The sequence below is a fragment of the Mandrillus leucophaeus genome, unplaced genomic scaffold, assembly GCF_000951045.1.
Source record: "Mandrillus leucophaeus isolate KB7577 unplaced genomic scaffold, Mleu.le_1.0 Scaffold1207, whole genome shotgun sequence".
Taxonomy (NCBI): Eukaryota; Metazoa; Chordata; class Mammalia; order Primates; family Cercopithecidae; genus Mandrillus; species Mandrillus leucophaeus.
Window position 1 is genome coordinate 623,761 of NW_012100399.1, and position 12,769 is coordinate 636,529.

The 12,769-nt window shown below is 40.6% G+C and overlaps 1 protein-coding gene across 1 annotated transcript in view; it reads right to left on the bottom strand.

Moving 5' to 3' along the window:
• The window catches only part of OSBPL3 (oxysterol binding protein-like 3), a 191,911-nt gene that overhangs the window by 20,242 nt on the left and 158,900 nt on the right, over positions 1–12,769 (bottom strand). Inside the window, exons 17-18 of the mRNA XM_011970628.1 lie at positions 3,911–3,974; positions 311–389 (exon numbers count right to left, since the gene is read on the bottom strand). Of these exons, the coding sequence (XP_011826018.1) occupies positions 311–389; positions 3,911–3,974 (143 nt within the window). The remainder of the gene's footprint in view (positions 1–310; positions 390–3,910; positions 3,975–12,769) is intronic.

The following is a 12,769-nucleotide window of genomic DNA, read 5'->3' on the forward strand; positions in this document are numbered from 1 at the left end:
GGGATTACAGATGTGAGCCACCACGCCCAGCCAAAACCACCATTCTTAATCTTGTTAGGAAGTGGAAATGAGTTTTTAATAAGCATCTATTCGGGGAACTTTGGTCTCCAGGAGGCATTTCCATTTGAGAGAGAAACATTTTTTAAAAGTGAGCTTGCCAAAAGGAGGAACACTTAAACCTTCTGTCAGACAGATTACAAGAAAAAACACACACTCAATGCAACTGGCGGGGGGGTGGGCATCCGGTTCCCAAAGCAAAATCTCGGCCCTAAATTCCATAAAGTTCCTTAACCACAGAAGAAGAACTTACGCTGGCAGAGTCACATGGGTTGTGCCAATTGGAACTATTTCCATGGATTTGCCCCAGAATTTGTTTTTCCATCTCACATCTGAAATGAAATACCAAATATTACGTTTTTAGCAGGAGAGTTAGGTAGATGAAATAGTTCCTAGGCTAGATAAATGATCAATCCCTATATAGTACAACCTCTTCACAACCAAGTCAATTATTATATAGGATAACTTTTCATAACATATAAGTACCAACCCCATGGGCCCCTGGCGCAGACTCAGGGAAACTGAAATGATAAGATAACGTCCTTTCCATGAATGCGTTAACAGCATGACAGGCAGACAGAAGTGAAAACAAGTAGTTAGCACACAGAGAGGCCCAGGTTATAACTAAATGTATTATAAGGTAAAATGAAACCTGAGAAGAAGGAGTGACGAACATGCTTGGAGAAAGCATCAGAAGAGGCTTGTCAGAAAGGGCCATCTAAATGGGGCTTTGAGGAAAAAGCAGGAGTTCACTGGGCAGACAAAAAGCAATTTAAGGCTAAATAGCTTGTCCAAGGGGACAGAAGTATAGGAAAACATAGTCACGTAGTATGGTTCTATTCTACAGGTCTCAGACTGTCTTATCTAGAGAAGAGTAGAAAGGTTGAGAACAAAACCAGGTGCAGTGGCTCATGCCTGTAATCCCAGCACTTTGGGAGGCAGAGGTGGGTGGATCACTTGAGGTCAGGAGTTCGAGACCAGCAAGGCCAACATGGCGAAACCCCTTCTCTACTAAAAATACAAAAATTAGTTGGGCATTGTGGTGGGTGCCTACAGTCCCAGCTGCTAGGGAGGCTGAGGCAGGAACCCAGGGTGGAGGCTGCAGTGAGCCAAGACTGTGCCATTGTACTCTAGCCTGGGTGACGGAGTGAGATTCTGTCTCAAAAACAAACAAACAAACAAAGAAAAAAAAACTGAAAACGAAAAACAATGGGCTCTCCAAGCCTGGCTAAGAGTATGGTTTCTGTGCAATGAGTGGAAACAATCAGGCCACTGATGGGATTAGACATGGACCTTGCAAAGGCAATTGGAAGCCATACGGAGAATGGAACAGGAGTAGGAGAGAGGAGAAGCAAGGTGACAAGTTAAGAGGCTACTGCAGTTGCCCAGGGGATAACAAATGGGGATGAAGGGAACCAAGACAACAGACATGGGGAAGCGAGTGAGCCCAGAAATGCTAAAGAAGAAGAAATAGGCACAACTAGGTGACAAATTAGATACAGACCGAAAAAGAATTTATGAACAATGTCAGATTTCTCTAACTTGCATGAATGATGGTACCAACAGAGAAGCCAGGGAATAGAAAAAGAACAGCAAGAGGATCCCATCTGGCTGCTGCACTGAGGATAGACAGACTACAGGGTGGGAGCAGAGGGGACAGTGGGGAGCCCTGGCTGGGGTCCAGGTGAGAGAGGTGGAGGTGGGGCTGGGACCAGCGAGCACAGTGGGCCTCATATTGTAAAATCATATTTATATAAAATGCCCCAAACAGGCACATTTACAGACTGGGGAATGTTGAGAGAAAAGGGGCAGGGTAATATTTGCTAAAGAGGATTCTTTCTGGAGTGATGAGAATGTTCTAAAATTAACTGTGCTGATAACTGCACAGTTTATAAAATTCATAATTCTGTGAATAAAAACCATTGAATTGTACACTTTACACGGGTGAATGATATGGTATACAAGTTGTATGTTCATAAAATTGTTACCAAGAGAAAAAAAAAAGATAGCCAACTGTTTAAAGCAAAAGTAGTAACAATGTACTACATGATTTATGGTATGCAGAAGTAAGATGTACGTCAAAAATGGTAGAGAGGTTGGGAGGGGAAAATGGAAGTATACTTCTGTAAATCTCACTATATGTGAAACTGGCATAATATTATTTGATGATATTAAAAATATATAACATAAATCCTAAAGTAACAACTTTAACAAGAAACAAAACGGGTAAGTATAGCTAATAAGCTAACAGGGGAGATGAAAGAGAACGATAGAAATTATTCAATCCAAAAGGCAGAGAAAGAGGAAAAGGAGAACAAAGAACAGATGTGACAAACAGAAAAGAAACATCATGAGGGCAGATTTAAGCCCAGCTACATCTACAATCACAACAAACGGAAACGGTTTACACAACCTACATAAAAGGCAGAGAAATGTCAGGCTAGGTTACAAACCAAGATCTGGGAATCCTAGGCCCATGGAAATAGGTGGATTGCTCAGGAAAAGGCTGATAGGGAAGGATGGCCTAGGAGAAGGATGCTCAGGAAAGGGAAGGATGTAATGTAGGAAGCACACAGAACTACTTTGAGAAGACCCCTCTCATTTAAAAAAAAAAAATCCAACTTTTGGCCGGGCGAGGTGGCTCACGCCTATAATCTCAGCACTTTGGGAGGCCAAGGCAGACAGATCACAAGGTCAAGAGATCAAGACCATCCTGGCCAACATGGTGAAGCCCCATCTCTACTAAAAATACAAAAATTAGCTGGGCATAGTGGCTCATGCCTGTAGTCCCCGCTACTTGGGAGGCTGAGGCAGGAGAATGATTGAACATGGGAGACAGAGGTTGCAGTGAGCCGAGATCGCGCCATTACAGTCCAGCCTGGCAACAGACTGAGATTCCATCTCAAAAAAAAAAAAAAAAAAAAAAAAATCCAACGTTTGAAACAACAAAGAAGAGGTGCTTATAGCATGAGTGAGATTTATCAATTAGGAGGCTAGGAACCTTATAAGAATATTTCCAGAGGGTTTTGGTGAGAGAACAGTTTCAATTTTAAACTTTAATAGCAAAGGTGAAGAAAGAACACCATGGTACTTGTCACTTTAAGCTGGAAATACTGATTGCCTCCAGGGAGAGAAACTGAGTGGCTGGGGAAGGGGGTTACAGTGTACTGCTTCGTACTTTTAAAGTTTAATAGACTGCGTGTGTGTGTGTGTGTGTGTGTGTGTGTGTGTGTGTGTGTGTAAAGGCAACATGTGCTATCAGTGGTAGCAGAGAAAAATATTTTTAAAATGTATATGTGCTTACTGTCTAAAAACTTAGGATGCTTATATTTTCCTTCTACAGTACACTTTTTTTTAAATAAATTGAGAGGTTAACAAAATTAATCCATCTAGGAAATGGCTATAGCCTTATTTATTCTTCAGAAGATTTACCCACCCACCCCCAACTCAAAATATAAACTGAACAAAATTTTAGGAACAATCATCTCAAAACTGAAAAGAAGTAAGCAATGTAAAACACGACTTCGGAAATAAAATTTAAGTCTGGCAAAAGCAGACAACCCCTCTGCTGTCTACACTCTGATAAACGACTGTAAATATTTAGTGTCTCTTGAACTATGTGAGGCATTTCAAATGATATTTAAATAAGATAAAGTTACAGAAATAAATGGAGGAGGCTCAGATAAACTAAGTGAGAGATGAGCGGCAAGAACAGGTGACGCAGATCCTTCCAACCAGGCCCAAACCCAGGGACCACTTTTGATCTCAGTAAGAATTGATAGCAATTCTTGGATAAAGTAAATAGATAACATATTACACAATATGATGGAAGTAAAATGTATTAGCACATTACCTTGCCAGAAAACAAAATTTCTAGACTCAGCATGGCATGCAGAGATAGGCGGATGGTGGCTGACCTGATGGAAACAAAGGACAGAAAAACAAAAAATGAACTTTTGCGTCTCATGAATTCCATTCTTTCTCCCCTGCACTGAGATGTAACACAGTGTGCAGTGCTGAAGGAAAAACTTTAGTTTCCCTCAACAAGTCTGTCCTCAAGAGGGCGCTCCTGATACAGTCAGCTCCCACTTGCTCAGGTTGGTCAAGGGTGAGGGGAAGGCCCTTGAATGGAAGCCTCCAGAAGCCTCTGTGGGAGGGCGGCCAGGTGGTGAGTGATGAGGATAGAGGCGCATTTTGAAAGACATAAAAATAAAAACAGGGACATGTGAGGATTGCTCATCCATAACATATAATCTGACATTGGCTACCAATGTGTCAACATCTCTGTCAGCTGTTCTGAAAGTAGCTGCAGATGTTTTAATTAAGATATCAAGTAACAAGTATTCTAACATGCAACCCAAATGCTCTTCCTCAGGCTCAGCCAATTTAACTCTTGAAAACTCTGCGTAATAAAGGCCAGCCTCTTTTCAAATCACCTACAAGAAGACCGATGCAAGGTAATTTTTTTAAAAAGAATGTTTCTATTAAAAAAAAAAGGGGCGGGGGGACACACAATTGTTGAGGAAACGTTAGTCAACTGTTAAGAACATTTTATTTATTTTTTTGTCAAGATAAAAACTATCTTGAGCAAATAAGTAACCTCATTCCAGAAAAGAGAATTCCCTGGAGCAGAGACTGCTTTTTGGCAAGGAGTCATTACTCATTTTATTCAGTAATGAAGAGGCTGAAGAGAAAATGGCTCCTCCCTCTATTTCCTCATTATCTCAGTTGCACTCAGGGAACGTTGAGAGGTGTACATGCTGTTATTCTAATTCAGTACTGGTGAAACCACAGTAATGCTTTCAGGGTTGTTTCCAGAAAGTTCTCTGATGTAGCTGATTCCTAGCAGAGGTGTCTTACATTGAGAGTATCTAGCTCAAAGCCTGCACTTTATAAACAAAGAGACTGAAACCAGAAAGATTAAGTAACGTTTCCCAAGCCACACTGATAGTCAGAGGAAAGACCCAGCAGTTTTGGTTTACCTCACTGGTTTTCAAACTTTGCAAAAAAAGGAAAAAAAAATGTTTTGAGCAGCTGCACGGTTTTCAAACCCATCTTATCAAGAACCCAGAATACTGAGTCCTTGCTTGAGAAAACAGGTGGGGAGGAAGGGAGGGCAGTGGGTAACAAATCCACAGCTGTTCACCTTCCTAGGACTCTCGGCTGAGGAACATGGTTTGAAAACTACTTCTGTGAGCCAGGCCTCCAGCTGGAGGACTGCAGGGCTGGGAGGATGCGGTCACACACACCACACCCACATATGACTCATGGGATTACAGCCGTGTGGGCCAAAGAAAGGTAGAGACAAAGATGTAAATCATGTAGGTATCTTTCAGATTCCTCAATGAACATAAATGCCAGTTGCAATACAAAGCAGGAGACTCAGATTTGCTGCTCTTTGGTTTGTCTTAGTTCCCATGTGCCTCCTAAGAACGTGAGCCCTTCTGTGCCTGTGGGATTTTCAAGGGCAATTTTCACTTCAAGCACTGACTTAGAAACCTAATCCCATAATGTAACTCTCTGATATTTCCTTTGATGTCGTCTTTTTTCTTGAGACAGGGTCTCACTCTGCCACCCAGGCTGGAGTGCAGTGGCACAATCAGCCCACTACAGCCTCGCCCTCCAGGGCTCAAGTGATCCTCCTGTCTCAGCCTCTCAAGTTGCTGGCACTAAAGGTGTGTGCCACCATGCCTGGCTAATTTTTTCACTTTTTGTAGGGATGCGGTCATGCTGTGTTGCCCAGATGGGTCTGAACTCTTGGCCTCAAGTGATCTTCCCACCTCAGCCTCCCAAAGTGCTGGGATTACAGGTGTGAGCCACCATATCCAGTTGTCTTTTTTTAAAAAATCCTACCACTTGGAGATACTTTATATCAAAAAATGCTACATTCTTCTCCTTTTCTTCACTAGCTATCTCTCAATGAAAACAGTGGAGCTAGCTTTGAAACCATGGGATCATATAAAACAAAATCAGGGTGCAGTGGCACAGCCCTGTAAGCTACTTGGGAGGCTGAGGCAGAAGGATCCCTTGAGCCCAGGGTCCAGGAATTCAAGATCAGCCTGGGCAACACAGTGAGACCCTATCTATAATAATAATAATAATAATAATTCAAAACAACCATAAATCAGCTCAAGACAATCGCCACTCCCCACTTCTCCACCCCACCTGGCATGACCACTACGGAGTGGAAGGACAGCTATGAAATGTTCCTCTCCCTCATAATGGAGACATATTTTAAAGTGGATTATTATGAAGTAGATTATATTCATCCCACAAAAACAATGTAGCAATGTGGGAGAGAGCACTACAGCTTTGATGAAGAATTTGGCATCTTTACAGGTATAGCCGAATGTAAACATCAAAGCCAAACACAGTATATAAAAATCATACACCTCTTTTGTAATAATTTTAAACACCATAAAACAGGGATAAATATCCTATCCATATGAACTATAAAAGAACCCCTACTGTATACACACATCTCATAAAAATGCAAGCTTGATTTTTTTTTAAACTGTTGTGTTAGATAATGAATGAATGTTTAGCAGATTAAGTTTAGATGGGTTCAACACATTTTCTGAATTAAGTCTCAACCTTCAAATATCAGTAACTTTGCTTATTTCTTTATGGCTTACACAGGCTTTTGGGAATGGTTTATTTGGCCCACATTGCTTTTAAGAGTTTTACAAAGCTTTCTGGGGAGATTTACATTGATAGCTTATTATTATTATTATTATTATTTTGTATATTTCCTCCTATTTCTGGAGCATCTGCCATGTGCTGCACTAGTGTCCGGGAATGAGGGAAAGGTTTTTGCTGTTCCACGGACCTGAGCCCTGACTGCAACATCATCTGCTGGCTGTTTGACCTTCACAGCTTTTCCATCCCCTCAGCCTCTGTCACCTCATCTGTGAAATAAGGCTGATTCCACTGACTTGGCCAACTAAAAGAGAACACATACAAACTGTCCAGGATCGTACGCTGATGTGGATTAGGCAGAGACTATATTTTCATTTTTTTTTAATGAGTGTATTTTTACTTGGTTCTTACTATCTTTGTTAGCCTGATTTTATAAATTAGGAAACAGGGGTTCTGTCCAGCAAAGAGCTTCCCCAATGCCACACCATTAATGAGTGATCAAGGTAGCACTCCAAACCTATGTCATCCTCTTCCAGATCCAGGGCTCATGTCACTCCCCAAAGCCAGGACACATCGTTAAGGTTCCTTCTCATGGACATTTGGAGAAAAAACCTTTTGAATTTGACCTTTCCAACCTGAGTCTCGCATATTTCTTTGTAAAATGAGGTGTGAGGATCCCTCTTGGCTTCAAAATGCTCTGATTCTAACATCTGATGTTAATGTCTTCTTCAAATCTTAGCATCAAAGGTGGCAGCGGATGCTGGCCAACTTGAAAATATTATACAAAGGCTTTGATTAACTTCAATGCCCATGGAAAAAGGTAATTCACACTTAATCACTAATCTTTGTTGATGGCAATCCTTCTAAAACCTATTAGAGTAGAGAATAATGAGCAGAATCTAACCTGTCTATGTTATTGTAGGATTTTGGTTGAGTCTGTATTCTCCTAACATTTTAACTCAGGCAATAAAAGGCAGTAGATGCATTTGTCTGAATTGACCCAGCCCTGGAAGAGATGCTCTCTGTTAGCCTGTTGAATAAACCCAATTTCGACATTTTTTTTTTAAGCATTCTTCCCTATCACTTCCTCTCCAATCAAAGAAGAGCAATTCTTGATTGGTAAGGATGCCCAAGCATTCAAGGAATTACCACACATGGTTTTTATTATGCAAGTATTCATATGATAACACATGTATCTATCTTTCTTTCTACAAGTCCCAATACAGTTCCCCTGGCAGTTAAGAATTCTGGTAATTTATAATTTATTTATATATCTGAGGACTTTCTTTACCTTGACCTAATCATTTTTAATTTATGCTTTGAACGCACTTTATATAAGAGGTCAAGGGAGAAGCAGATAGGGAAAGGATGTATTTTCAGTATTTTTGTACTTTGTAAGCTTTTATTTTTCAGATTTAGAAAAGCAGCCCTTCAATACCATCAGTTCTCCCCTGCAACTGCTCCAAGGCATAACTATCCAGTACTCCCAGGTCCTGACTTCCCTGCGGCAATACAGGGCAATAATGAAAAAGAGGGCAAGTGTCAGGTGAAGAAGTCATCCAGAGAGGGGGACCAAGTGGCCATTCTTTCCAGGTCACTCATCAAGCACTTACTGATTGCCTCCGATGTGTCTTCAACACATTTTCTGAATTAAGTCTCAACCTTCAAATATCAGTAACTTTGCTTATTTCTTTATGGCTTACACAGGCTTTTGGGAATGGTTTATTTGGCCCACATTGCTTTTAAGAGTTTTACAAAGCTTTCTGGGGAGATTTACATTGATAGCTTATTATTATTATTATTATTTTGTATATTTCCTCCTATTTCTGGAGCATCTGCCATGTGCTGCACTAGTGTCCGGGAATGAGGGAAAGGTTTTTGCTGTTCCACGGACCTGAGCCCTGACTGCAACATCATCTGCTGGCTGTTTGACCTTCACAGCTTTTCCATCCCCTCAGCCTCTGTCACCTCATCTGTGAAATAAGGCTGATTCCACTGACTTGGCCAACTAAAAGAGAACACATACAAACTGTCCAGGATCGTACGCTGATGTGGATTAGGCAGAGACTATATTTTCATTTTTTTTTAATGAGTGTATTTTTACTTGGTTCTTACTATCTTTGTTAGCCTGATTTTATAAATTAGGACACAGGGGTTCTGTCCAGCAAAGAGCTTCCCCAATGCCACACCATTAATGAGTGATCAAGGTATCAAAAAATGCTACATTCTTCTCCTTTTCTTCACTAGCTGTCTCTCAATGAAAACAGTGGAGCTAGCTTTGAAACCATGGGATCATATAAAACAAAATCAGGGTGCAGTGGCACAGCCCTGTAAGCTACTTGGGAGGCTGAGGCAGAAGGATCCCTTGAGCCCAGGGTCCAGGAATTCAAGATCAGCCTGGGCAACACAGTGAGACCCTATCTATAATAATAATAATAATAATTAAAAACAACCATAAATCAGCTCAAGACAATCGCCACTCCCCACTTCTCCACCCCACCTGGCATGACCCACTACGGAGTGGAAGGACAGCTATGAAATGTTCCTCTCCCTCATAATGGAGACATATTTTAAAGTGGATTATTATGAAGTAGATTATATTCATCCCACAAAAACAATGTAGCAATGTGGGAGAGAGCACTACAGCTTTGATGAAGAATTTGGCATCTTTACAGGTATAGCCGAATGTAAACATCAAAGCCAAACACAGTATATAAAAATCATACACCTCTTTTGTAATAATTTTAAACACCATAAAACAGGGATAAATATCCTATCCATATGAACTATAAAAGAACCCCTACTGTATACACACATCTCATAAAAATGCAAGCTTGATTTTTTTTTAAACTGTTGTGTTAGATAATGAATGAATGTTTAGCAGATTAAGTTTAGATGGGTTCAACACATTTTCTGAATTAAGTCTCAACCTTCAAATATCAGTAACTTTGCTTATTTCTTTATGGCTTACACAGGCTTTTGGGAATGGTTTATTTGGCCCACATTGCTTTTAAGAGTTTTACAAAGCTTTCTGGGGAGATTTACATTGATAGCTTATTATTATTATTATTATTATTTTGTATATTTCCTCCTATTTCTGGAGCATCTGCCATGTGCTGCACTAGTGTCCGGGAATGAGGGAAAGGTTTTTGCTGTTCCACGGACCTGAGCCCTGACTGCAACATCATCTGCTGGCTGTTTGACCTTCACAGCTTTTCCATCCCCTCAGCCTCTGTCACCTCATCTGTGAAATAAGGCTGATTCCACTGACTTGGCCAACTAAAAGAGAACACATACAAACTGTCCAGGATCGTACGCTGATGTGGATTAGGCAGAGACTATATTTTCATTTTTTTTTAATGAGTGTATTTTTACTTGGTTCTTACTATCTTTGTTAGCCTGATTTTATAAATTAGGAAACAGGGGTTCTGTCCAGCAAAGAGCTTCCCCAATGCCACACCATTAATGAGTGATCAAGGTAGCACTCCAAACCTATGTCATCCTCTTCCAGATCCAGGGCTCATGTCACTCCCCAAAGCCAGGACACATCGTTAAGGTTCCTTCTCATGGACATTTGGAGAAAAAACCTTTTGAATTTGACCTTTCCAACCTGAGTCTCGCATATTTCTTTGTAAAATGAGGTGTGAGGATCCCTCTTGGCTTCAAAATGCTCTGATTCTAACATCTGATGTTAATGTCTTCTTCAAATCTTAGCATCAAAGGTGGCAGCGGATGCTGGCCAACTTGAAAATATTATACAAAGGCTTTGATTAACTTCAATGCCCATGGAAAAAGGTAATTCACACTTAATCACTAATCTTTGTTGATGGCAATCCTTCTAAAACCTATTAGAGTAGAGAATAATGAGCAGAATCTAACCTGTCTATGTTATTGTAGGATTTTGGTTGAGTCTGTATTCTCCTAACATTTTAACTCAGGCAATAAAAGGCAGTAGATGCATTTGTCTGAATTGACCCAGCCCTGGAAGAGATGCTCTCTGTTAGCCTGTTGAATAAACCCAATTTCGACATTTTTTTTTTAAGCATTCTTCCCTATCACTTCCTCTCCAATCAAAGAAGAGCAATTCTTGATTGGTAAGGATGCCCAAGCATTCAAGGAATTACCACACATGGTTTTTATTATGCAAGTATTCATATGATAACACATGTATCTATCTTTCTTTCTACAAGTCCCAATACAGTTCCCCTGGCAGTTAAGAATTCTGGTAATTTATAATTTATTTATATATCTGAGGACTTTCTTTACCTTGACCTAATCATTTTTAATTTATGCTTTGAATGCACTTTATATAAGAGGTCAAGGGAGAAGCAGATAGGGAAAGGATGTATTTTCAGTATTTTTGTACTTTGTAAGCTTTTATTTTTCAGATTTAGAAAAGTAGCCCTTCAATACCATCAGTTCTCCCCTGCAACTGCTCCAAGGCATAACTATCCAGTACTCCCAGGTCCTGACTTCCCTGCGGCAATACAGGGCAATAATGAAAAAGAGGGCAAGTGTCAGGTGAAGAAGTCATCCAGAGAGGGGGACCAAGTGGCCATTCTTTCCAGGTCACTCATCAAGCACTTACTGATTGCCTCCGATGTGTCAGGCACTGTCCTAGTCACCAAGGGTAAAATGATAAGCTAAAGAAACAAACATTCTTACCCTGATGGAAGTTGTATTTTAGTATGGAAGTAGGTAAGACAAACGAAACGTAAGAAGCACATAATTTGTCAGTAGTAATGTGTGTTGAGGAAAATAAAGCAGGGCATGGGGATGTGGGGACAGTGAGTAGGAGGGCTGGTTAGACAGGGTGGCGGGGCAGGACTCTAATAATGCGAACCTGTGGGGCTGAGAGAAGTTCGGAAGTTAACCACGCAGATATCTGAGAGAAGCACGTCCCAGGTAGAGGACACAGCCAAGGCCAATGGCTGGAAAATGCTTGGTACGAAGCAGAAGAAGCAAAGCCAGTGTGGCAGAGCTAAATGACCAGGCGGGGAAAGTAGGAGAAGTGTCTGAGGGTGAGATTTTCGAGGGCGTTGTGGATCATGGCCAGGACTTTGGACTTTATTCCAAGTGACTTGGGAAGTTGGTAGAGGGTTTAGAGCAGCTGCTGCTTCTGTTTTAAGCAGTCACTCTGGCTGCTGGATAAGGAATTAACTGGCTCTGGAAACAGGAGACCAGTAGTGAGTCCAACTGCAATAATCCCAGTCACTGATTTTAGTGGCCTGAGCTAGGTGACCAGCACCAAATGGGAGAGAGAGTGAAAATGGCTGGCTGTAGAAGGCAGGCTTCTGAAGGAAGACCCCAGGATTTGCTGATGAGAGGATGTGAGTTATTAGAGAAAGAGCTATTAAGGATGATGCCAAGAATTCTGACCTGATTCTGGGGAGAATGCAGATGTCAATTATTTTCCCTTCTCCCATGTTCAGAGTGAATCACTTATCTCATAAACACATGGCTTCTAGCAAAAAATTAAAAAACAAAAACACATTAAGTGCTGACTTGACCTAGAAATGTAGAAAACCACAAAGCAATGGTTTAGTTGTCTCATCTTTGATTTATTGCTGGTTTTATTTGAATGAATTTACCATTTGACAGTGTCTTTAAGATGGTATTTACTTATTTAATAGGTAATAAATAACTGCTTACTAGTAGATACAAGGACTATTCAGAGAGGTTACATGAGTGTGCAAGGAGGAAGTGATGGGTGTGGCAAGTATAAGTCTGTCCAAGAATGTATGGACTCAGAGTCTTCCAATAAATAACAGAAAAGGAAGAAAAGCTGAGCCTGTAGAGCAAAGGAAAATATCTTCATTTCAATCTCTTATATTTTAGTAACTTTTAATAACTGCACTCAGCTTTTCTGACACTCTCAAGGGTATGCAGGTGGGTGGGTAAATGGTTAAAATGAACAATGATCTGGACATGTTTCATGTAATTAGGAAAAGCTACTTTTAGACTATAGCTTAATTGCATATCCTTTCAACACCAAACCTTTCCCAAAGGTATGAAAAAAGGAACGTAGTCAACTGAAATAAGTTTTCTGACCCATCTATTCCCTTGATGCAGC